Raw genomic sequence first — 27,035 nt, 5'->3', positions numbered from 1 at the left:
GCAGATACATTCCCACATGCCAAGAATCCAACCGAAGGAATATGGTTCTGTAATGAACTAACATGAATATATTCATGTATTTCTATGGGTAAAAATCTATTTTATTAATTGGCCTTTTTCTGCTCTAATGCCATTAGAAAAACAGCCACATCACTGTGATTTTTTCCATTCTAGAACACACACACAGACACACACAAAAGTATCTAGGAAATTCAGAGGGATGCTTCCTGAATACTATTTTGATTATTCAGGAATGTTCTTATTCTCATGTGCTTGCCATAGTCATTAATTTCATAGACTGATGTGGGTGTGTATTTAAGAACTGGAGAAGAGAAAGAAACCCATTGATAAAATGAATGCTAACTATATCACCATTTCACCACTGAACTGAACTTCATGATATGTGTCTACCTGAAGCTGTGCTTATGTAACGTATATGGGATACCCATACAAGTGCCCCATATTATCTTAAAACCACAACAATCAGGAAGTATAAGCAGGCTGCATCTTTTTTTATTAATTTGTCTTTGCTGCTTCAACAGGCAACTTCTTTACAATCCAGGTTTTTAGTTTTTCTATTTCAGTTCTGCTTAACTCATGTTGAAGGTCTGGAAAAGTATGAAGTGATGTTGATACTCCCAGTGACTTTAAGATCCTGTTGGTTTCTTCACCCCATGAGTAGAGAACAAGTTCATCAGAGATTCCATGACATTGAAATAATTCTGGAAGAACACCTTCATTTCTTTTCAAAGCCTACATGAAGAAGGAGAAACACTGTCAGATGCATCACTAAAAACTTTAAAAGAATACTTAAAATCATACCATTATAAATGGTGACAATTTACACAGCTTTTCATTTATTAATCTGCCTTTTAGTGGTCATATTGTACCATCTCTAACAGAAACAAACAAGGAAATACCATTCATAAAGATTTGCTCCTCAAATTCTGGTGTGCTATATCTTGCCAAACAACAGGCTTTACTTTAAGATCTATATCCCTCTCCAAATAATAGAAATACAAAAAATTTGTGACAGCAGATGGAGCCCATGAGTATTATAGTCCATGAATACATATTATCAAAGAATAGTTACACTAACAGGCACTCTAATGCTGAAGTATGCACAACTTGCTTTGCATTTAGTTTCTTAATCTGCCTTTTATACTAACTTTGAATAAAAATATAACAAACCATCATGTGAGGACAGCTTTGAAGCCTCACTTTCCTAATATTCTGCTTATCTATTTCCAGGAAATGTTGCAAGTTTAGCATATTAACCAATGGCCTCATAAATAAACGTGCTATAATCAATTTTATTCTATTCTATCATGGTTTTTTTTCTAGCTAGGGAGTTTTTTCAGAGTCTGCCACACACTCACCTGGTAAACAGCAGAGTCGTTATTGAGAAAACTAGACAAAGCAAAGACTCCTGCCAGATCCTGATGAAACCTATATGCTAAATGCATTGCCATTCCACCTCCCATCGAAAAGCCTCCTAGGATGCAAAAAAGAAACAAAGATTAGATTTTGCTTGATATTTTTGTAACCCAGCATCCAATTTATTTTTTATCTTCAGACTTGTTTATTTTATACACAATGCAAACAAAAAACATCTTGAGAAATGTAAGGGTTACAGTGATCTTAAACTATGATTCAGTGAAGTAGCTGGATAGCTGAAGAACTGCTAAAGATTCATTAACAAGAGAGAAAATGTATCAGCCAAAATGCCATTACTTTAGAAGCCATTCCTGTATGGTCCCTACCAGGCAGTTAACACTGGGACCATACATTCTCTAACACAAAAAAAATCTATGAGCAGATAATTCATTGCTTTTTATTATGCAATTTATTTTTCCAGTAGGCTAACAGCAATGACACATGAAAGATACGTCTCACTACTGTACATAGTCAAGGAACATTCACCATGTTAGACCAGTACACAAGGTTTTGGATTTTTTTGTCACACACAGGGTGGGTATAACAGGGTAAAATTCCAATGTTTCACGGTTCAGCTCGATCAGGACTTCTGAATTAATGGCCTCCTGTGTTCCATATGTCTGTTCAGCTGCACTTATTTCTTATGAGATAATTCCACAGGAATGATTTTTACATGACAAATACTTATTCGTTACGTAAGAAACCCAGGCTAGCCCATCACTTCAAAAAGCCACAGTAAATAGGTACTGCATACTGACTGCATCCAAACAACCAAACAGTGAAGGATATCTGGCTGCTGAAATCTCTTCTAGCACAGAGACAACAAACAGCAAAAAGACTATGACTGCAGCTTTACTTAAGAGTGGCATTAGCCTCCAGGCTACTGGTAATACCAATGGTATGTGCCGGTAGTTAAATGGTGTTAATTAGTTGCAAAATTCTGAGCCCAGACATTTTCAAACAGGAGACATGAAATTAGGGATAGAAGAAATACAAAAATACCAGGAAATATACCAAGCCATTTTGGCTTGGTATCTTTCCAATGCCATTAAAATGAGACTCCAAAATTGGAATGTCTCTTTTGCCAGGGCTATGTGAGTCCTCTGGGTTGACTTCTGTATTACATAGATGTTTGATGTGGGTGGTAAACAATACCCAGCTGGGAAGCAATGCCCCCAAGGCACCAAAACTGAGCCCAATGACACCCTGCAAGTGGATCCTGGGATGACACAGGACATCCCTGCCCACACAAGCTCAAAGGCATAAAATGCTTCATACAGCTTGGTCATGGTTAGACTGTTCCTAATGGGGAATCCTCCTCCAGCATGCAAATCCCAGAAGGTTTGAGACCCTTCTAACTCACAGTCTGCTCCATGTTATGACTGGAGGATTTGGTTGGATTTGCAGGGGAATTTTTCCTGAAAACACTAGACTAATCTAGACATGAAGTGTTTTCTTTTTCCTACGCAGTATTATTTAATTTATTTATGATGAGTTTCAGCTCAGAATTTCACTGAATAATTTTTTCTTCTTACTGTCACCTTATAGTCTTAAGAGGTGATTATGGCAAATAGCTGTAACTGCAGGTTCCTGACTTAACTTGGATTTGAGAAAGAGCAAGACCACACAATGTGCAAGACTTGAGAGTCTTCCTTTCCTTTTTCAAACACAATCCTTAATCAAATTAGGAGAGCAGTATCCCCAAACTAGAATGTATATCTTTGATAAATAGAGCTTAAATCTGCTATTTACAATCAATCAATCTTTAAACAGCTCGAATTTAAATGTGGTATGTCTAAGTGCCTAGCAGCAGTTCAGAAACAAAAGTAGTTCAGGAAAAGAAGGAATGAATGTGGGTAAACAAGCTCAGAGTACACCTTATAAAAACTAACATAACCCACATCACCAGAAGTTTTGATTAAACCTGTCTTCATAAAAATAAAAATATTGATAATACTGCTGGGCAAGGCTTTTATCTGTATCACCAGTGGCCATTTCCTACCAGACAAATTCTCATCAGATGCAGAAGAATTCTACAATTAAAAAGATATATATATTGCATAAATGACACAGTAACCACAAAAATTCATCACTGACCCCATATTCTCAGACAGAGAAAAATACAGCCTTCTGAGAAAGTATATAAACTCCAACAGTTGCACAAAGTTATGTATAGAACAACATCTTATGTTGAAGATTCCTTTATTCTCTTCTGTGGACTCCGATAATTTACTTCATTTCCTTTGGTCATTCTGAATGATACTGTTATCCCCAATCCCAAAAAGTAGCACTCTGAGAGAACAATTTTCATTTGCTTACAATTAAGTAAAGATATATTTTGTCCACATATACAATGAAGTCTATTTTAAGTTTCTTGGAATACAGAAAAAAATCTATACTGAAAACTCATTACTAGTTTGTAAATGACTTAATCTAAAATTTTGTACTCAGTTAGTCACAATCTGGCAACACTATCTGCAATTACTCACCAGCAGTCTTTGAGAATGCAGTCACCTTCTGTTTAGAAGAATATTAGGTAATGGTTCTTTCATGTGGCTCATACTGCTATGAGAAAATGTAATACCAGGGACGAGTTCTTTGAATTTGGTTTTCCAGGGGAAAACCTCAAGTTTGTAACTCGAGACAACAACAATCTGTGAGTAAAAGCTGCATAGTAAATACTTCAGAAACAACAATTTGCAGAAGCATTTCTAGTTGAAGACAATTTTTTTACTACAAGAAGTATTCCAGTATAAGTGTAAATTTGACATAACACATAAAAGACATGATCAGTCAAGAACTTTTGTAAGAGTTCAAATTTCAGAAAAATAAGAGGCAGATACAGTATTACACAAAAGAGATCTATGAAGTGACAGAATGTAAGCAAAACACAAAAGCACAAGTATGGTTCTGTACACCAATAATCTCAGCATAAAGAATATATAAACCTGAAAGCATTGCTAAGCAGATGTTATTAGTGTTACTCACTACTAAAAATGACATGGCAGCTCTTCAATCTTCAATCTATGGGCAGAACATAACAAGTGCTTTGCTTGAGAACAATCTGTTTTCAAGAAGTATAAGTGGGTGTGCAGAGAAATTTAGAATTTGCCAGTACGTTTCACTGGCATTCATAAAAAGTGTGAAACCATTTTTCATTTATGCATTACAGTGAATAGACTGAATTTTTCACATGTAACTTACTCCTGTATGAATAAAACAGAAACCCTCATAACAGCTGCTATTAAAACTTTTTTCCCAGACAACTTTGTAAGTGGCCTTAGAAGCCTTTTCAACATCAATGTCTTTGTATAAAATATTTAGCTCACTTCCACTGAAGATCCTGATTTATATTAATCTGCTACTCATTTGTCTAATATCTGTCTGAAATGATAATCTGGTCCACAATGACACTTCAACATTATACAGAGTTCAAGAAGTAAAGTATTTACCTATTGTCAAACTTCAGCTTTATTTATCTTTTTTGCATTTAGTCTAACAATGCCTGGGTTTGTATCTAAAGTAAATAACTTTATTCTCTTGCATAAAGCTTACCTTATTTTGTCTCTCTTTTGTGTCTTGTATATATAAACGAATGTTAAAATTCTGCATTCTCCCCCATGCTCTTTTTCAGTGTCTGAGATAAGAAATATCTTTGGCTTTCATTCTTCTTATTCTAGAAAAAACACCTAACAAACACAGGTTTGACACTGCTGATGACTTCCTGAGTCATACAGATTGGACTGTCAATTTGTCACACACAGTGATCATGGACTTAGGAAACAACAAATCAGGTCACTTTTCTGGTAATTTTAAAAAATGATCAGATCTGTTTTTCCACACTTGAAAGCATAACCGTAGGAAACAAATTTTAGTTATTAATCACATTCAGTGCATGAATTCTGCCATCTGCATTAGGTACAGATCTTCTACTCCTTGCAGAGATAGACCTTAAGCTCTTACACACCTTTGAGTGACAGAGGTAGAAAGCACTGTGTTTAATGAAACACAGAATAGAATAGAAGGAAAAAGAGGAGAAGCTAGGCCCCAGATGGGGCTAGGATTTGGATGTAAAGGTGCATTTTTCAGTGTTTATTTTAAGCAGTATTTATTCACTAGTTCCTCTCTAGTAGTTATTCTTCATCTTTCCTGTATTTCTTCAAATTTTTGAGTACAGATTTGGTAACAAAGTTGCAACAGATGAATACTACAGCATACAGCACATGTGCCAGCACAGTGCAAGAAGAGAAAAATACTTATCTACTGTATAAGGTCTTTGGCCATTCTGTTATCACAATATATTACATACCCTTGCCTCATCTTCTTTCTGTCTTCCCAGCATTTTTCATGCTCAATATCCCCTTTCATGAGCTATTTTGACTTTGAGTTACTTTAATATGTTTGTTATCAGGAATTCTTCCCTAAAGCTATGCTTCAGTTTACTTTCTGCTCTCCCTATGGACTTTCTGTGATTTACCTTCTCTTAACCATAACAGCAAAATTTTGTTCTACACACCATCTGCAAAAAACCTGACTTTCTCTTTTGACCTCTTTTTTTGTACATGAATGGAAGTATTATATATATTTAACAGCACTCATATATGACTATCAGAAGAGTTACAAATGCCAGTGGAACAGCAAATTCCATTCTCCACAGAACTCCCTGAATATAAAACTCTCCTGTGTAAGTGCTCAAACAAGTACTTTGTCTCAAGGAAACTTCCTCACAACAGCAATTTTCCCCTTTTATACTATTAATGAAACTTCACTAACAACTGAACTTACACACCAGTAGAGCTGCAGTGAATGCTTTCTATCCTTGATAGCCTTTTCATTCTGTTTGCTACTCTGTAACTCAGTCTTCACAAAAGCAAAGGCAACTTCCCTTGAGTGGCTCAGCCACTTCCTCTTTTTAGGAACTCTGCTAGCCAACTTTCTCACCAGACAAAACACATTTTGAAATGCATTTTTAAATAGTACAATTTTTACAGCTTTCTTTAAAAACAAGTATACAATAGTTTCTAATGTATCAAGTAGCAGTGAAACCAGAACCAGTTACAGTTTTATTTTCAACTGATACAGGTTGTATCAGCTGATACAGTTGTTTCAAATGATACAGGCAGTAACAAGAGAATCCGACACACATACCATGGCTTGCTTTATTTACCTACTGCGTTTTCTTGGTTGCTTTTAAGAAGCACAGCCTTGCTGAAACACTTGTCATTTTTACAGTCAGTCTAATAGAATAACATAGAAGACAAACTATCCTCTGTGCTCATGGTATTTGGGATTTTAAACTGAATCTCAGAAAACAGAAAATCACAGGAACTAGAAAGTAGGTTCTCTAGTGCAAAGAATAGTGAAGCACAAGAACAGGTTGCCTTAGAAAGTTGTGAACATTTTATTAATGGGGATCTTTCAGAACAAATCAGAAAAACAGTGGTAAAGCTTTGGCCAAGTAGAACTGACCCTGCACTGGCACACAAGGATGGTTTCGTGAAGAATGCTGTTAAGTTTGACTCTTCTATGATACTGTACACATGACTGCGAAGAAAGTACAATATGCACCCTTGACTCTCAAGCATTCTAAAAGCTCATCCAAGTGTTAAATTTTGCACTGAATTCAGGCATCTATTGATGAGTAAGATGAGTAAGTGTGTGTTTTCAACATAGCTTCTACTAAGCCTGAAAAGATCAGAATTCTCTTCACCATGTATTTCTTTTCTTCCTAAATCCATTGTCTGATAGTAACAAGTGATGACAATATCACAGATTCATAGAATGGTTTGGCTTGAAGGGGATCTTAGAAATCATTTTGTTCCAACCTCCCTCCATGGGCAGGGACACATCCCACTAGACCAGGTTGCTCAAAACCCCATCCAATCTGGTTAACAATTCAATCATGTTTTAATTATTTTTTACTTTATTGCTGTGAGGCTGATTTGCACCTAATCTTCACTCATCATTCACTATGCCCACTGAGACTATGTCACCTTTCAAATAATCTAATTTCTAGACACATAAATAAAGAAACTGTCAAGAACTGGGAAACAAAGTGATAAGTGGTGGATCCTACTCTCTGGACAAAATTATCAGCATTATATAGTCTACAGAACCATCTATGAAGGAAATTCACATTCATTTCTTTGTACCTCTTGCTTGTGCATCATGAAGCAAAAAGAGTAGTTGAGATGCACAAGAAAAATAAAACAGCCAGTTCATTTTCCCCAAAGCATGGATGAAATGCAAATTTGCACTCAAGCCCTGAAAAATTTCTTTGGCATTAGGGAGAAGATGGACTAACAGTACTGCTTTGAGACCAGCATTTCATAGGCATAATTTGGATAAACCACAAAGCCACATAATGGTTGTACAGAAAGCAAAATCACATTTGAATTGCAGTGACAAATGGCAGTATAAAACCATTAAATTACTCTGTAAGAGCAAGACATTAAGTGCCTCTAAATGAAAGGCAACATGTTCCCAATTAAGACAGAAGATGCAAGATAGGATGAGTGACAGCAAGGCTCAGAAGCTAAAGACATAAAATACAGATTCTATGTGAAGAAGTTTGCCCAGCATTTTAATAATTGTTGATTTTTTTTTATCTTCCCATATATACAGTATCCTCTTTGTCTGACATGTCAAAGCCAAGATATTTCCTCCTCATCCCATCCTCACACATACTGAGAGAGATGGAAATGCTAATATTTACAAGAAGCACAGAGCTTTCATGTTACTTCCACCATGGTTCAGTAGCTATGTAAGAAGTCTAGCAATAAACAAAAAGTGGTTGTGTGTCTTGTGTTATTGTTACAGTACAAGGGGTCAAGAATCATGCATAGTTTTTTTGGCATATAGTCAAAGCTACAGGATTGTTATGGAAAGTTTATTTTCACTGGCCACTTACACAAGTGACAACAGGTGGCAGGGACTAACACATAGATCAGCATTTCTGCACTAAACAAAAAGAGACCTGTAAAAGTGAGCAAGTAGCACTAAATTAAGAAGAAAAAAAAAAAGGGAAAAAAAGACAACTTTTCACTGAAGTGCAGTTGACTAAAGTGAGCTTTCAAGAGCTTCTAACATAATCTTCAATAAGATTGTTGAAATCTTTGACAAATTCCACTTAAGCTGAGTCATTTCACAGCGAGCTTTGACTATGGAAGCAGTTAGAAAAAAAACAACCTAAAAACAACCACAACAAAACAAAACATAGCAAAACCAATACCATCTGCAAAACCAAGTCAGCTTCAAACAGAAAAAGAAATTATTCTCCCACATTTGAAAATGTGGTTATTTGCTTGTTTAGCTAATTTAGCAATGAATGCAGTCATTTATAAAGAAGGAATACATCATGTTTTTAAGAAAGGGATACTATTAAAGCTCCAAGTGTCAGATTTTGACTAATATTATCATCCCCTTTTATCTCTAAAGTAAATACATATCTACTTACAGGATTATTCGCAGTAAGTGCTTTAGCCAAGAAGACCAGTAAGAGTAACTCAACAGGAATGTTTGGACAAAAAATTACTCCCATTATCAAATTCTGGGAATGATATAATTATTTTTGAGTAATTATATATTGCAGACAGTCTCCCTTCCCTTCCTCTTTCAAGGTCAGAGGAAATAAACCATGATGAACCAGATATCTACTTCCTTCAAGAGACCTACATGTAAGTAGAAAAGCAACTTGTGAAACCATACGGGGTTCACGAAACTCATGAAACAATGGGTTGATGAGTCATGTACTGCTGTGTGCTGATTGTTACAGTAAACTGATAGGGAGGTTTTAATAGGAGATTTTACCTCAGTAAAGATTCAAAGAGCAGCTGATAAAAACAAGGTTGTATCAATATTTTTCTTGATAAAGAATGGTGGCATTGCATAAACTGGACTCCAGTCCCAGCTTTAGATTTCTGCCCTACAAACAGCTACTTGGGGATTTCAGAGCCAACTGTACTACTAAAAGAAGCAGGCTATACCTTTTGTCAGAACATATGATTTCACTGTAGCTGCAACCTTCAGCCTTATCAAAAGTTTGGATGGCTCCAGGAGGATCATCCTGCAGAACACAAGCTGTTGGACTTTGTATTTTCCAGTTTCAGAGACTGCTCCTATTTTCCTTCTTCCCACTCCCTCTCCTTTGCACAGTGCTCCCTCAGATCTTGCCTTCTTACCCCACAGCTCTGAGCTGTCAGGAGCTACCCACCTTCCTGCATGCTTAACGCCTCACTTGCTCCCACCCTACAATATCTGACACTAATCCTCACCCTGTAATTTCTAGTCCCATCTTCCCTATAAAACCATAACCTTCAATCTTGTTACCCTCCTCACACCAATTTTGTTTTCTTTCCACTCATTAAAACTCCCACTCACTACAGAACAGCCCCACATCCTACAGTCGGTGAGGCAGCAGTGGTGGTGACAACGACTGAGGTAAACCTGAGGAAAGGGTTTGATCGTGTTGTGCTGAGCAGTTTCTAAGCTCTGGGACCCCCACGCACAGCCTGAGCCCCAGAGGGACCAGGACACTGGGGGCAGCCAATTGGGTGTGGATGAGCCATGGCCAGGAACCACAAGGGAGATTTAATGTGCCTGAGGAGCACAAGAGACCTGGGGAGCAGTGAACAGGGATGTGTCGGGGCAGTTTGCACAGGCAGGGAGAGCAGCAGGGAGCTCAGAAGCTGCAATTTACTCAAGGAGTAATGGTGGCTATTTGGAAGAAGATGACTGTGCTCTCAGCAGCTGCTAAAATGGATGTGAGTACACAGACGGTGCCTCCACAGAAGGATGTGGCATCCAGGTCACAGACTGTTGGGAATGCTACAGCCTTTCCATGGCAACTGGGGACAGCAGTGATCATGGCTGTGTCTGATGTGAGCAGGTTGACGATCTGCTCTACTGGTGGCAATGCTGCAGGATGGAGTAATGGAGCTCAGAGAGGAGGAGAGCAGAATGAGGAGTACGAAGAGAGTGAGATGAATTTAGATGAGTGCTTTAAGAGCCTGCTCGCCACTAAAATGACTCAGGAGGCAAATCTTATTGAACCATAGGAGTCCTTATCTCAGGATCCCCAGCTGTCCCAGGAAGCTCCCCAGTCATCCCAAGATAACTTACAGAAGTAGGGGCAATGGGAACAGGCCCCAGCCCAACGCCACAGATGGGGCAGTTGTGTTACCTCAAGAACTTCACCGCCCTCAGTGATGCTGCAGGACAGGTACCGGGCCTTGTGGGAGGGAATGTCAGAGTGCTGAGAACACCCCACGTAGGCCGAAACTCCCATGAAGGCCAAATCACCCTAAACCAATGATCTTGATGCATTCCAGAAAGGAAAAAAGGGTCATTGTGGGTGACTCCCTCTTGAGGCTTTTTCAAAGACACGCAGATAAAACCAACACCAGAGGCAATGTAGGCACTTGCTGGATGAGGTGGGTGTCCTGGTGACAGAGGATACAAAAAAGGTGGAATTCCTGAATGCCTTCTTTGCCTCTGTGTACACTGCTGGAGGATGTCCCCAGGAGCCCCAGGCCCCAAAGGCTGCTGAGAAAGTCAGGGTAAAGGATGAGTTTGCCTCAGTTGATGAGGCTGGACATCCATAAGCCTATGGGTCCTGACGTGCTGAGGGAACTGGCAGATGTCATTGCTAGGCTGCTGTCCATCATCTTTGGTAAGTTCTTGGGAACAGGAGAGGTGCTTGAGGACTGGAGGAAAGCAAATGTCCCTCCAGTCTTCAAGAAAGGCTAGAAAAAGGAGCTGGGTAACTACAGACTGGTCAGCATCACCTCCATCCCTGGAAAGGTGATGGAACTACTCATTCTTGGTGATGACTCGAGGCACATCAAGGACAAGAGGCTTATCAGGAGCAGTCACCATGGCTTTAGTAGGGGGAAGTCATGTCTGACCAACCTGATAGCCTTCTACGAGGATACAACCAAGTGGATGTATGATGGCAGAGCAGTAGACATAGTTTATCTTAATTTCAGTAAGACATTTGACACCATCTCCCACAGCATCCTTGGAGCTGAAGTGAAGAAGTGTGGCCTGGATGGTCAGGTAGTGAGGTGGATCAGGACCCCATTCCTCTTCACAGCTCCTCAAGTCCTCCAGTCTCTACTCTCAACTATTTTGTCTCTACTTTCCATAATAAGATACATACGAGCAAGTACAGAGGATGGACAAAAAGATCATCAGAGGGCTGGAGCACCTCTCTTATGAAAACAGGCAGAGAGAGTTGGGTTTGTTCATCCTGGAACAAACAGAAGACTGGTGAGACCTTATAGTGAGGCAGATTTATATTAAATATTAGGAAGAAATTCTTTACTGTGAGGATGGTGAGGCACTGGCACAGGTTGGCCAGGGAAGCTGTGGATGCCCCCTCTCTGGAAACATTCAAGGCCAGGTTAGAAGGTCTAGTGGAAAGGTGTCCTTGCCCAAGGCTGGGGGGTTGGAACTACATGATCTTTAAGGTCCCCTTCCAACCCAAACCAGTCTATGATTATGAGTCTCTGACATGATTCAACATGAGGAAATGGTCATAGCAAAAATTCACCATGCTTTCCTCTGCTATAATTGTTTTATTTTTCCCTTTGCCTCAAGAAAGCTGCCTCCTACAACCATATTATATCAGCACTCACAAATCCACTGTCTGCTCCATACCTGTTATCTCAAGCTTCCACTTCTTGTACTAGATGGTTACTCATGACTTTCTCGAAGAGAAAATTTAAAAAAGTCACAGGGTTTAAGTTATTTGGCATTTTAAACAACTGACCATCTCTTCCATTGTCTTCTGCACTCAAATCTTTGCCAAACTCAGAAAATTTTCAGACCACACTTTTCTCCTTTTACAGTGGATTTTACAGTTTGGTGCAGACATATTGACAATATCTTCAAACAAAAATCTTGGCCTCATATTCTCTTTTTGCCAAAAATGTCATAAAGCTGCCCGGTGTCTTTATAGAATTCCTAATTTCCTGTAAGAAACAACACCGGAAGACAGGCAATTATTTGCGAAAAGTCTCATGTATAACAATTAATATCACATTAGGCTGGCTCAGACTGATAGTAAACCCAGCCTTTAGGCACAGAAACCTTACAGCATCTCTAAGCTTCATTCTCTACTGCATCACACACTGGTTAATCACCAAAACCAGTGCAGAGAAGGCACAAAGTTATCATAAAAAAAAAAAATCTTGTGCAGCCCCAAATGACACAATCCATTTTCCACTACTGAATTTATTATCCACTCTTCTGCGCTTTGGATGCAATTAATTCAGGGCTGCCTTATTTTGCTTGTTTCACAAATATGAGATTCAAGTGTGAGGATGTATGCATGTAGTCTCTCTTACAGATGCAAGGAAACTGTGCCTTACTCTAGAAGCTTGAAATCACAGCTCTCAAAGAGTGAGAAAATAATTATAATTATTTCTGATTTATAGATGAGGAATGCAAACACATAGAGATGGGGACTTCTGAAGAATCTACGGACTGGAACAATTGTTGCATACCAACTTCCTTACTCTAATTATGTCCTGTAAAACAGCCTTCATACTCCATAGTCTCACTAGTTCTAATTTTGATGGCTAGAGACAAAAGAGAGAAAGAAGCCTAGTATCAAGTTCCTAGCTCACTATACAGAAAAGCTGTTCTTCAGCTGTTTCCAAGCCATCAGGTGTAACACAGGAAAGACAGATCAAAGAGGCTTTGCTGACAGCCATCTAAAACAATGCTGCATTCTGCAGGCAGGGCAATGAACCAGCTAGGGAAAGTAAACAGAGACCTTCAAAGAGAAACCTGGGCTGGACCAAGAAAACATGTAGGCTGAATGATAGTGGCTCCACCACACAGGACTTTGATGGCAAGATTCAGTTGGCCATAAATTTGTAACTTCCCACATTAAGAGTTTTTTCCCCCAACCTGAAATAGTTTCTGGTCTAGGGATGGGACAGGGAGCTAAGGACTTGTGAATTCTTATTCACTCTCCTGACACAAGCTACTCAATTGCCCTCAAGCCCCATGCCTCAATATGCCACTATTTCACAGACATTCTGTGAAAGCTACTGGAAATCTGGAAACTAAGAATGACAGGAATATAGAAAAATATTAACTGTGACAGCTAATACTTCATCTGTTATCAAGCGTTCCCCATGAATAAACTTAATGCAATACTCTGAGAACAGCAAGGCAAAACTCATGATTATTTACACACTGCATTTCCACTCTCCAAAATACAAGTAATTTTGGCTGAAGATATGTACTTTCTAAAGTAAATCACTGCCCACTCTGCATTTTAAATAGCTACAATTAAACAGTTTTAAAATTTTAGAGGACTACTTACAGCTAGTCCCATTCCTCATTTGATTCAGGTCTCAATGATTCAGTATTCTTAGGACTGGCTGCTGAAGAGGCTAAGCAGCAGCTGAAATGCATGCTCATGAGCTTTCAGGATGAAGTAAATTCAAACCAAACAAAATCTTAAGAATTACAAGCCATTAAAATAAACATACACACAAAATCTGTCTTACCTATTAGTATCCTATTTTTTGCAATGCCATTTTTAATCTCATCATTGATCAAATCCGTAAGTCGCCGGCACATAGAGTCAATACTTTCCATGTGTTCTGGACAGTCAATACAGATCTTAAATCTGTCAAACCACACAGTGGAAAAGGCTCCTTTCATAGGTGTATATGGCCTGCAGTGATGGAAGGAAAGAAAACAATCAGGCATAAGATCAAAAGCCTTCAGCATATCTGATAAATAAAACTGATTCAGTATCTGTCCAGCAAATCAGAGAAGAAACTTTTGGGGTCTAATGCAATTTACATCCAGTCACATTGTGTTTCCTTGCATTCAAAACATGCTCCTTCAAGAATGATAACAACATTTGGAATTTATGTAAAACACAATTTCAGGCATATCACTGCCCAGGTTGATCAGGGCAGCTAAACATTCTAAATCTTAACCTTGTCAAGAGGTTCTTAATCCTAAACAAAGTTAGGGTTGGAATCCACCTTGGAACAGGACAAACTGAGGTAACTGCTAAATAAGAAAGCTGTGCAAGCGATAAATTTACAGGGTTCAGATGTCTTACTCTTGTTGAAATTGACAGGAGACAAGTACTACAATCCTCCACATATTTACAAAGACTTCTTCCTTTTGTCAATTTTCCTTCAAAAATAGTCATCCTCAACATTACACAGCAAGTATCTCATAAATGTAAAAGGAATGTCATGTGCTTGGATTAGTGCACAGAAAGAAATTAGAAATGAGATACTCGCCCACAATATTGTGTTCTCAGATTAGAATTTTAAGTGCTTTAACATGTTGCCAAAACCCCAGATAATCAAGGAAACTACAATTGAAAGTAGCCTTTTCTTTGTTTTGAAATAAAGATGAATAGAACCCTGACATACCAAGAAAAGTAATCTAATTGCCTTGCAACAACTCTACAATTTACTACCAAACACTATGAGATCAATGCTTCATTGCAAAACCAAGCCCTCTAAAATCCTTAACTGGATGTTTAATCAGGGGGCACATTTTTTATTTTTACTTAAGCTCAGATGAGTCAGTTACAATCACTGCCTACCAACAGACAGCCTTTGATAAATTTGTCTGAACAGGAACACACTGAAAATGCTAACACTGACTTTTGTGCTCTCTCTGGACTTTCTCTAGTGCTAGGATTAAGCACAAACACAACTAACCTAAAGTGTGAAAGCCACTACTTCAATTATTCTTACTGAAGGAACAAATTCTGCCTTTATTAATAGCGGAGAGACTTCACACATGTAAATGGCTATTTCTAAACCAGAAATAGTGACACCAGCAGAAGCATACAAATAGTAGTATGATTACTCGGTCACACAAGTCAAAAATGAGACAATACAGATCTTCTGCCTGGTGCCATGAACACAAAGCAAGTAAGGTCCATGACTTAAAAGCTGGAAAGCTAAATATGAAGAAAGAAGCAACAAATAACAATTGACTGGTACAGGCAGATAACAGTTTCATCTCTGAGCACAGCTTCAGTAAGAATTACCCAAAACCTACAACAATCTACTGTTATTCAAAATGGCACAAAAGTAAATTATCAACTTTGTAAATAAACCATATATTTAAGGTCCAGTATTAAAGAATTAACAATTTTCTTTTTCAAGTTAGTCCTTATGTGTCTATTAAAAAAAGAAAAAAGGCAACTACTAAACTAAATTCAGTGAAAGCATTCTGTACACCCAACAAGCTAAAGCTAAGGGTAAAAATGTTAAAATTCTTTTGCTTGCTTTTTTTTCCAGAATGCTTTCTTGCCTAGTAAAACAAGAGTACCTTATATTTGTGTGAGAAAAGATGTGTAAGGTTTTAGTATTATTACAACACGCTGACCCAGAATTCCCATGAAATGAAGATCCATGTTTGAACTGCATTACAGAAGTTTACATTTCAGAAATACTAAAACAGGCTTCCCTGCAACTGAAAGACAGAATTGAACAATTTATAAAAAGAACAAAACCCATTATTGGATTATAATACTTGATCAGATGTCAAAACTCAGCACTTTTACCTGCTGTCTCTGCAAATTCTTCAGTATGAAAAAAGACTAACGTGTCTTAAGTCCACAGGAAGACCCCCAAGAAAACAGAGAAGGTGCCTTCAACTTGTTCAAAAACATCCTTGTAATCACTCTTGATTTATCAGAAATGAATGAAAAATAACTTTATGTAAAGATGAGAAGTAAGATTCTTTTAATGGTTCACTCAACTGGCACATCTGTTTTAGTCATTCACCCTGTTCCCTAAATAAATCCCTTTATTAGCTGGCACACTGCAAGTCAGACATTACCACGGTAAACAAATATGTTTGGCTGAGAACCATCTGTAAAGGTCCAAAAATACTGCACAAAATTTTTTCATATGACTTAACCACAAAAGTAAAAAAAAACCCCTATGTTAAAGTGACACAAGAGGCTGGACTGAAACACACAAAAACCAAAGAAAATCACAGAGGAGTGAAAATTCCATCCACTAATATCAGTATGGTCAGGTAAAGCCAATGTCAGACCAAATGGTCATCTTTAAGTATGGATTTTTTTGCTTTCCTAACTTTAATCAAAACTTGTAATATTAGTCCTGATAATTTTTTTTTTCCTCTGCGCATCACTTTCTTTAATTTCTTTTATAAACGATACTAAAAATAAAGCTCCATGTCTCCATAATGTGTTGTCACAACTTGAACTGAAAATATATAACTCCCCAAGTCGTGTGGGGTTTTGCTGTTGCTCTTGATCTAGCTTTAAAAGGAGTGTGTGTGTGTGTTTGTGTTTCTGTTTTGCTTGCTCTGGAGCACAAAAAAAGATTCAAATCTATGCAAAGAAACACGAATTCCAAACCCTCTGTCTGGGTATATCTGACATTCCAACTTGTACCCATTTTAAGAGATGCTTGAAACATGATTTCCTACAAACTGAATTAACTCCTAACATTTAATATTAAGAGAAAGGAAGATGAAAATGAAATGTAACTAATACCGAACAGCATTTAAGAAAAATGCAGGCACAATGAGGGAAAGAATCTTTAACATTGCTTCTCAATATCCTCAAATCACTTTGCATTATGTTTTCTGACTACTTTATAGATCTGAATTTTTAAGGGTATGCACTGATCTACAATTGTATTTTCACACATATGCCTCTTGTGTGAGACTGCAGCTTCACAGTGATCCTACACACCATCTTTGAATGACCTAAAAGGAAACTATATCCTGAAATATGTCTTCAAGTATTTATCATCCTTTCAATCTTTTAAACATGTATTAAAATAGAAGTAGTTTTCCTTGTTGATTTCACTGCAAAGGTCTCACAAACTGAAGATAGGTTACCTTCTGCTAAGAAGAGTTACATAATGATGAAAATGTAATGAAATCAGGAATACCATATTTTTCCACTCTCCTGGTGCATGGAATATATACGCTCTACATCTTCTTAATCACATCTAGAATAATGCTAATAGCTTGAAAATATCCTAACAGGACTGAAGAACAACCAAATGATGCTACATAAGGTTCAAATTCAGATCTGAGAACATGCCAAATTCTATTCCCATAATGATGCTATTAGCATAGCAATTCACATAAAACTACAGGTATTTTTGTCCACTATCCATTGAATCACTGTCCCTGTCTAACATTTAATGTTAGAAGGCATGCCAGCCCTACTAGCTGGTTTAAATAAAAAAAAGTGAACTAGACAGTATGTTGATAAACAGTAAATATTCTTCCCCCAAGTTTTTCTCCTGATGCGCAACTGCCTTCACAATCAGCACTTTAACCACTCTCCTGCTAAAGCAGTCACTGGTACTGGCTTACAGCTTTCTTGATGTTCCAGACCGCACTTTCTAAAATGTCAGACAGAATTGGGAATGTATAGTGAAATTAGGCTTCAAGATTCAAAGAAAGAAAAGGAAAGATAAGAATTTTTAAAATCTTCATTTTACTTCCTTCCCAAACCCATGTCATCTCAGGAGGCAGAGTTAGATAATTCACCTTCTCAAATGCGAAGTATAATTCAAAGTTCTAGTCCAAAGTGTATCTTATAGTAAAACTGATATTCAGCAGCATATCTTAACAATTAAGCTTTCCAATGCAGTAACACAGTTTAAGATGTGCCAGAAATTCAAACAGAAATTCAAAACTTGGAAGTACACTTAAAAAAAAAATAAATTAAAAAACGAAGACAAGAGTAATGTCCATGAGAAGTAATTTCAGCTGTTCCTCAGAGCAGGCAGTCCTTGTTTACTCAACCACATGCAAATGCTTTTGATAAGAGTTGTTTTGGATGTTAATATTCCTGAAAAGGGAGCTAAGTGAATGACTACAGAATGCTTATTACCTGAAGAAATGGAACTTTGGGACAAATACTCATTCAACACAACAGAATCTGCAGCAGAAGCTGACATAAAACTATACATGTCAAGCTCTGAGTCTGTCTCTGTTTCTGTTGGGTTGTTTGGCTGCTTTTGGGTAGTTTGAGTGGTGTAAATTCCGAGGATTTTTACTAATCAGAGAAATGGCAATAATGTTAATTTTGAGAAGACTGTAAATGACCATTTCTAGACACTGCCAGTTACTCAGCAACCAACTAAATTAATTTGCTTGAAAGAAAGTGGCAAGAGCCAAACCAGGGTTCAATCTGAAGCAGTTCTCCATTGTGGCATTTGAAAAACACTCTTGAATTCAGAGTGCTATCTCTAACAAGCTGCTGGAAGAAAAACACACTGAGGATGCATGAATGACACTAGCTAAGCACAAAAACCTTTGAAAAGACTGTAAAGCAAAAGCAAGTAACTGTGGGGAAAAGCCATATAAAAAGCAAAGTCACCATTGTTTCTGTATTAGAAAAAGGCTGAGAGACGGAAAACAAGATGTGTAAGAGCCCAACATAGTTAAAGGGATGAGAAATCCAAGATTAAGGCTATCATGTTTTTCTTTTTCCTGAAACAGGACTAAAGTATCTCTGACAAATGCTTACTGTATTTAGTATATGATTATGCAATATGTTAAATTTCTACTTTCAGGAGATGAAAGAAACACCCCATGATACCAACCAAAAACCTTGTCTACTCATTCTTCAAACTTCCACCTCTGAAAAGATGTCTTGGTGTTAAATTTATGAATGAGATTTTTACAGAAGTGAAGGATTAGTAACATTTGCTTGACACAAATGTAGTATGATAGACACTGTGTAAGCTCCCTACATGGCTCCACCAATCCATCTCAAGTCTGACCTGCAGTACCCCTGCTGCTTTTCCAGTCCTAGGCCTCACACAAGTAGAGACTGTCAGGGTAGCTGAACGGTGCCGAGCTGTCTGGTGGTTTTGCAATATAGCCAAATAGGGCCTACAATGAGATGAAATTGATTTCCACCCATGAGCCCAGCAAAGATGTGAACTTAGTTGAAATGATGGAGTATGAGGCTATGTAATGCTGAGCACTCCTTACCAGCCATGTATTTAATAGACAAAGGAAATGAAAATAAACTGGAAAAAAAGCAATTCAACAAACTCTGCATGGAGGCTTAATGGCCATAGAAAGCTATGCTGGGTCAATGTCAAAAAGATTCACAAAATAACCCAGGTAATAGTTAGACTTTTCTTTCTGATTTGCAAGAGGGAAGGACTGTCAGAATGGAATGCTAGACAATGCAAAGAATCTTTGACCTAGATTTTTTTAAGGGAATTATAGAAGGTATACTTATTAAAACAAGTGAAGCCTAAATGGTTTTAGCTTTACCAAGTTAGCTCCTGCTATGCCAATTTAAACTATCACTTTCCATTAAAAAGAAAAAAACCACAAAAAAACCACAAAAAAACACACATTAAAAAAAGGTTAAATTGGGTGGTATTCAGTTCTGATTTAAAAATTCAATAGAAAACTAATGTTTAAGTCACAGTTATAGCAGCTGAAGCAGTATTTAAAACTCTAGGCATTCTGACCCAAATAAGAAAAGAAAAAGGAAATTCCTTTAAAACTATTACTGTAGACGTGGCTTTAGGGATTGCATCAGCTGTTAAGAGCTATAATTTGAGGTGGTTTTTTTTTTAAATTAAAGACACAGATCTGCATGACAAAGGAGAAGAAACAGAATTCCATTGTGTTCAACAAGTTTAATCTACATACAGAAGCAATGATATTGAAAGAAAGCTAAAATTAAAAGAATGACCTATTAAATAAGTGCTCTCTTAGTTTTTAAGTATCCTAGCTGCCTGAATTACACAGAAAAAACAGGGTCTAAAAATTTTCATTTGCAAAGAAAAACTTGAATGCCCCAGCTATACACAATTTCCAAACATATTCCAAGTTCAGGTGCCACTACTCTCACTACATCACTCTGAGACTTCTAATCCACATTATTTTTTCCCTTTTGTATCTAACCATGTTTTTACCATAAGAATTTTATTTAGAAATTTTGCAAGTTCTTCCTTTTTTAATAGTAAACTGCAATGTCTAAATCCTGTTATTTTCGCTCAGGACAAAATAAATAAAAGACTCACAGGATTTTCCAAAGTGATGGGATGAGTGTAACAAAATACTGCTAACTTCACCTATCCAGGGAACATCTGGTTATCATTCTCTGCACAGATCCTGCACATTACAAAAATTATTAACAGAAAGGGTTTTTGTAGAAAGTGTAGCTTTTACAGACACCTACAGAGAACAGTAAAAATAGTTTTTGTAAAATGTTAAGTAACTATTCTATTGCTTCTATCCATAAAATGGAATTATCCTCTCTTGTGTTTACTGAAATCAATGATAATGAAGACAGAGAATGTGTTTTAGAGTTCTTCCAGATTATATGCTTGCTTGGTTTTCAAAAATAATTTTGAAGTAATTGACTCCTGAACAAAAACGTGCCTGAACCTCTGATGCAGTAGTAAATGAAAAATATGTATGTCTCAATGCCAGGGATAACATCTAAACAAAATGTAAACATAAACCTCATCCATTCTCTCCAAAGAAGAAAATTAATTCAATGTTCTGCTGAAAAATGTGAATTCCACTGCTTTTCAGAACTCTGTATACGAGTTGAAGAATGTATAAGGCCAAATCCGTAGATCTACTTATCAGGAGAATTATACCAATCAAAAACATGGCCTGCAGTTCATCCTGCCAAAACCTGTAGCATTGCAGTTATATCATCAAACCTGCTTTTACTGGCAAAAGTACTTTGATGGAGGATGTTCAATGCGTTTGTGGTAAGTTATGCTAGAAAAGACAGTTTAGAGACTATGAACTACATCCACATTAGCAGTATTTTGCCAGAAGAGCATGTTGGCCTAGCAGCCCTACTATGGTCTTGACTAACTTTGATGTCATCATCAGCATAAAAACCTGCTGGCATCCTTTGCACTCAACAACACAGTGGCAGCTTGTGCCACCCAGAGACTCTCTTCACATCAGCACAGCTTTCCACCAGCTTATCACCCTTGTCTTTATGTGATCAGACAGGATCAGAACCTTGTTCTGATCTACACACCCATAACCATCTGCCAGTAGGTATCATCATCAAGGATGCTGAATTTCCCTGCTGGTGCCAGAAGTCTCTGGAATTCTTATCAAAACATACATACATATATATATATTAAATAAGACCATATATTTGAGTTCCTAATGCAGATATCTTCCTTTCTATGGAAGAAAAGAGAGCAGCCATTACAAGTGTTTCAAAAATCATAGTGTGCTTTGGACTGGAATACCAAAACAACATCAAACGGACCTGTTGTTGCAGTCAAACTGTGGGTATTTTTTTATTCTTTGAACATACAACTTTTCAGCTTTGCAAATAACCACTTCTGAATCAACTCAAGCATGACTTCTATCTGCTCTAAAGAACAAGAGTAATCTCATCATTAAAAAGAGAGTAGAGATAACTGTTTATTCATTTGTTTTAATTTCAAAAGTATTTTTCTTCCACCTGTTTACCAAAGTACTGAGGTCCAAAGTCTGAGGACAAAAACAAAGTCCCCGTAACTGTCAGTCACTTGAGTCAGGAGAGCTTGCTGGGTAATCATTTACACACAGTTTACATCTGCAGTTATCAAAAAACCAAAACAAAAACAAATAATAAAAGGACCAGACCCCTGAAGTGCAGCGAAGGGGAAAAGTGAAGCACTGGCCTAAGAGATGTGTCCCGAGGTGCTCTGGCTACATAAAACATACAAAGAAAGATTGGTTCCATAGGAAAGCAAAAACTGCTTTTCTCCAGTACCTGTTGTGTTGAGAGGGAAGAAAGGAGCCTGTGAGTATGTGTGATGTACCACTGATAACTCCAGCCATCACTTTAGTCTGTCACCAATGAAGTAATGGGCAGAAAATCATATTAAGTACCAACTAACCCAGAACACACTGCTTCAAAGACTTGCACTCATGGGCTTGATTTTTCTGTAGCACAGTGAGTGCATTCACACTGCAATTGCTCAATTGCTTTTCCTGCCTAAGCAGGTCATAAAAATACATGGTCAAGGAAAGGTTTTTTTCACATATTACTGAGTGCCAGACAAAATCTGCTATTATACTTGTTTATACCCTCCAAGAAAATTTCTTCCTTCAAAACTCTGTACCTTGAAAGCCCATGCTGAATGTCATTATTTCCTTTTACTTTCAGCATTGATGCACAAATTCAGAAACTTTCAACTACTCTTCCTTTTCAACTACCACTACCTTTCAAAGAAACATTTTCCTAACTCAGAGTCACAGACACCTTAAAAATGGATTTATATTAAGAAAAATTAAAGTCTGTAAAATACAAGGCCATGCCTTTACGTAGCTAAACACGGAGACAGGTGTCCAATTTTCAGCCTTTAGGCTGATCAACTTTCAAATTCTTAGAGATAAATATTTTTGTCTATAGTTCCAGTCTACCACTGAAAAGCGTAATTTAATAACAAAATCTGTGTCTGCAGTAAATGTTGAACTCAGTTCTCTTTGAAATAATTGGGTCAGGATTCAAACTAGAAGAAATGTGTAATTTTATATTCCCAGTCCTTTCCACAGCAGGAAGAACCTTCACATCATACATGCCAAAAAGACAACCAGCTTCAAAACTGAAACCTGGCTTTAAATGCAACAGAATATTTTAGTGGTTAATTTATGCGAGTTAGTATAGGTAGGATTGTCATGCAGAATATGGCTCCATAATGTCATTACAACACACTGTCATCTCCTTCTATTTGTATCAAGGAGATGGGAAGATACTATGAGGAAAATACCTGAATTTAAACTACAGACTGCAACTTCTGTGAAGTCTTCAACATTTACTCTTAACCACTTAGAATCACAGTCCTTGGTCACCAGTGCACGAGCAGCATTTTTTTGCCAAAAAACACATCCATGAGAAAGAAGAAGGAAGTGTTACGACAGTCTGCACCAATATTCTCAAGTGTACTTTACAGTACTGGAATAGAGTAATTTAATCCTACAGTTATAATATATTGAACAATACCTGGCAGGAGCTGTTGGGTAAATTACTTTTATATGTTGGAAAGCCATGTCTTGATTCAAAAGTTCTTTTATCCATGTTCTTGCTCCTTGGCCAGTACCACCTATATGACAGAGAAAAGTACAAGAATAATTCTGTGCACCTAGCAGTAAAACTATATAATATCAAACATACTTATACCAACGTGCACTAATTTCTAAATCACAATAATTCTCTAAAATGCTAAAAGAACCTTCTACAATAACCTCAATCCCTTTTGCAAGAAGATGGACTGAGAAATTCCTAGAAACAGACTACTTAAGAGGCCTCACAGGGTAAACTTAATATTTTACTACATCTAATGGCTTAAGTATCTTAATGAGTCGCAAGGCTTTACCTCTTACTTGGAACTTACCTTATTTGCTGATAGAAGTGATGAACAAAAACTACTGATGAACATCTTTAAATGCGAGATAACATACCTACTGCTTCCCTAGAAAAAATTAATTTTTACTACAGAATTTTATGCTGACCCACTTCAAAACTGAGTCATGAGCAACAAAATGGATTTACATTTCACATTTAATTATACCATGTAGGCTTTACAGGAAGTATTGGTCAAGTACTCCAAATATTTTGTAAAAGTGCTCAAGAGCCCAGTTTGTGTTAAAATATTCAGCAGGACCCTCAAAAACCTTAATCCCACAGTTCTGTTTGAAATCTAGTTGAGATTTGACACTCAATGTGTTTTTTCCTAGTCTTATTAATTTAGGCTATAGCCAAAATCCCTGCACAGTGAAGTTCTGTAAAGAGATAAACAGGGTGAATGTTTATGAAGACAGCATGTGTGCCTTTCAAACAAATACACAAACGTACACAAGAAGGTTCCTAGAGCTCATCTTTGCATCACTTCCATCTTCAAATATGCCTTCCCTGTCACCTTCGTGAACAGTACACACATACAAGTCTCCAACAGGAGTTAAAGATGCTTCAAGGTTGAGGACACTGGCCCATCAAGGAAAATGGTTTATAGTAGGCAGAAATACATGTTCAAACTAAAAACTTGGTGGGGGTTCACCAAACTGGAATTTCACAACTGCTACTCATGTCAGAGGACATTAGGCTTGTTTGAAGTCAAGTTAACAGTAATCTCTATTACTTTTTCTCAAATTGGTTGGTTCCGCTTTAAACTCATTCTATTCTTATCAATGAAATGGTTCATCTAATTTATGAACAACATATCTCAAAGAAGCTTGAGTAAATGTGTTTTTCTAAATGCTTCTCTTTTTTTTAAACTAGAGAGCAAAATTCTAGGCTTGGCGAATAATTGCACAAGACCAATCCCTATTTGTTAATAGGTCAACCTATTAACTATCCGAATGCTTACAGAACTGGCACATACTGAGGTCTTCCAATAGTCTAATGGTTCAGAACTTTTACTATTTATTCACATTTCTTAAGCTTTGCTAGGGTCAGAAGAAACATCCACAGTTAATGAAGCTGTCCATGAAAAGTTTAAAAAAACTTACCAAGTAAGAGAAAAATTAACTGTAATCTGTGTGTCAAGAGTCCCTATGAAGCAAAGGCTCTGCAAGCACTGAGAGTACTTGAATGCAGAAATAATGCATTTTGACTTGGTAAAAATATAATTTGGATGAAGGAAGATGCCAAAAAAACCAACTAGCCTGCTGAACAGCTTGTCTGTCAAGATGTTCTCAGATTTTAGCATTAGGTGCTCTCCTGAAACTCAACTAAAACAGAGAGTTCTGCTTTGAGTCTGTTTCCAGACCTGAAATCGGCTGATGGAAGCAATATTATATTTCCTCTCCCTCTCACCCCCAGTAAAATATCATTAAATTTTCTTTGAAATATAACTTGAATGTTAAAGTTTTTTTCCTGTGTGAAGTTTAAACTTCACAAGTAACATGCATGTTAAAACACGCAAAGTTGTAAACCTAAGTCTAAAAAAGTATTTATATCCATTTGCCTTCCCTGCTGAGCTACCACATGCATCCTCTACTAAATTTGATGTGCAGTACTGGGAAATCTGATTGTATTTTTCTGTATCTTTTTGTATGTACATTTTCCACTTGTTGTAATTTGATTGGAGCAAGCATTATGAACAAAATGGACTCATGCCACTTGACTGCCACTCTCCATCACAAGTGCTGTACAGAAGGCATCAATTCAGGTTTAGAGGCCAGCTCACAGCAACAGCACCACAGCTACTTCTGTAGCTAAATTCTGTTCTGTGGAACTGCTAAAACAACTCAAATAAAAGCACCCTTGTACTTACCCACCACACACACTATGAACGAATATAAAAAATGAAAAATTGTAGAGTACTTTCACCACATGGGATAAACCTCTAACCATAATCTTCCCTTACTCCTTGAACATGAGAGAAATTTATTTCCCCAAGCATTACAGCCTTAGCACTAACAAGGGGGCTGAACATCTTATGAATGTTCACTTTCATCTTTTCATTCACAGAATTTGATAAAAACAAAATTATAAAATTGGAACTAATTTAACAAGCACATACATCTTTGTGAAACTGAATAGAAGCACCAGGTAAAAGCAATACTAAGAGAGACACTCAGACAGTCGAGTACCTTGCCATATGCACATGGACAGCTCACTACAAGTACTTCCCGAGGCCTTACTCTAATTAAGACCTATTATTACTGGGTTTGGTGGGTTTTTTTGTTTGTTTGTTTTCATGGTTTTTGTTTGTTGGTTATTACTCAGAGGTCAGAAATAACCTTTAAGAAAAAAAAAAACAAAACAAAGCAACATAATGAAAGCACACACTGCCCTCCAGCTCTCATACTCGTCACTGATGCAGGTAACTACCTTCTGTAGATGGTAGCCACGAAGACGGCTCCAACACACTGCAAGGTACATTCTGAGAGAAGTCAGCTTTGAAAAGGTGACACTAATACCCTCAGCCTTATCCTGAAAACGTCAAGAGCCATTCTAACTATGAAAATTATCCTTTGTTCGTGGGTACCCTTGGAAGGCCTGAATAAAGAGAGTATCACCTGGAAAGGGTCTGTTCTCATGGTGAAGCAAGCCAATCAGGTGTGTCACTGGCACCATCCCTAAAACACACACCACGGCCCCCACCTCAGCCGGGGGAAGCCCAAATGCTCCCGGTCCCCGCACTCATCTTTGCCCACGCAGGCTCCTCCTCTGCTCTCGGGGAAAAGCTAAAGCTGCACAAACACCTCACGCCCCTTCTCCTCGCTTTCTCTCTGCGGCGGGCCCGCCTCGCTGGCCCACTCACGCAGCACCGGCTCGCCGCGGCCTGAAGGAGCCGACACCGGGCTCCCCGCCCCGTCGCGGCCATCCCGACCTGAGGCGTCCTTCCACAGCGGGAAGCGAGGCCCACCGTGTCACTGCCCCGCGCCCCGGCCCCACCGCGGGGTAACAGGGAGCGAAGCGGGTGTGGGGGGAGAAAGCAGCCACCTGAGCCGTGCAGGAAGATGAGGGAAGCGGTGTGCGTGCCCGCGGGAGACACCACGATCCTCTGCAGCGCTGCCGGAGCCGCCATGCCCACTACTCTGCTCCTCCTCCTCCTCTGGGCCCGGCCCTGCCGGTAGCGCTGCCCACCGCGCCGGCGCAG

General features: G+C 38.0%; 1 protein-coding gene across 2 annotated transcripts; it reads right to left on the bottom strand.

The window, feature by feature from the left end:
• Positions 1-237: 237 nt before the first annotated feature.
• On the bottom strand, positions 238-27,035 carry LYPLAL1 (lysophospholipase like 1). Of its 2 annotated transcripts, none has more exons than XM_071739681.1 (5): positions 26,537-26,987; positions 23,432-23,531; positions 13,962-14,131; positions 1,380-1,495; positions 238-753 (listed from the first exon to the last, which is right to left on the bottom strand). In XM_071739681.1, the coding sequence occupies exons 2-5, from the start codon at positions 23,476-23,478 to the stop codon at positions 517-519; spliced, it is 570 nt and encodes a 189-aa protein (XP_071595782.1). In that variant the 5' UTR covers positions 23,479-23,531; positions 26,537-26,987; the 3' UTR covers positions 238-516. The 2 variants fall into 2 exon arrangements, with proteins under 2 accessions (XP_071595782.1, XP_071595781.1); XM_071739680.1 differs by having other exon boundaries at positions 492-753; positions 26,879-27,035.

Source organism: Heliangelus exortis, chromosome 3, assembly GCF_036169615.1.
Source record: "Heliangelus exortis chromosome 3, bHelExo1.hap1, whole genome shotgun sequence".
NCBI lineage: Eukaryota > Metazoa > Chordata > Aves > Apodiformes > Trochilidae > Heliangelus > Heliangelus exortis.
The sequence above is the reverse complement of the archived record's forward strand: the minus strand, read 5'-3'. Positions and strand labels throughout refer to the sequence as shown.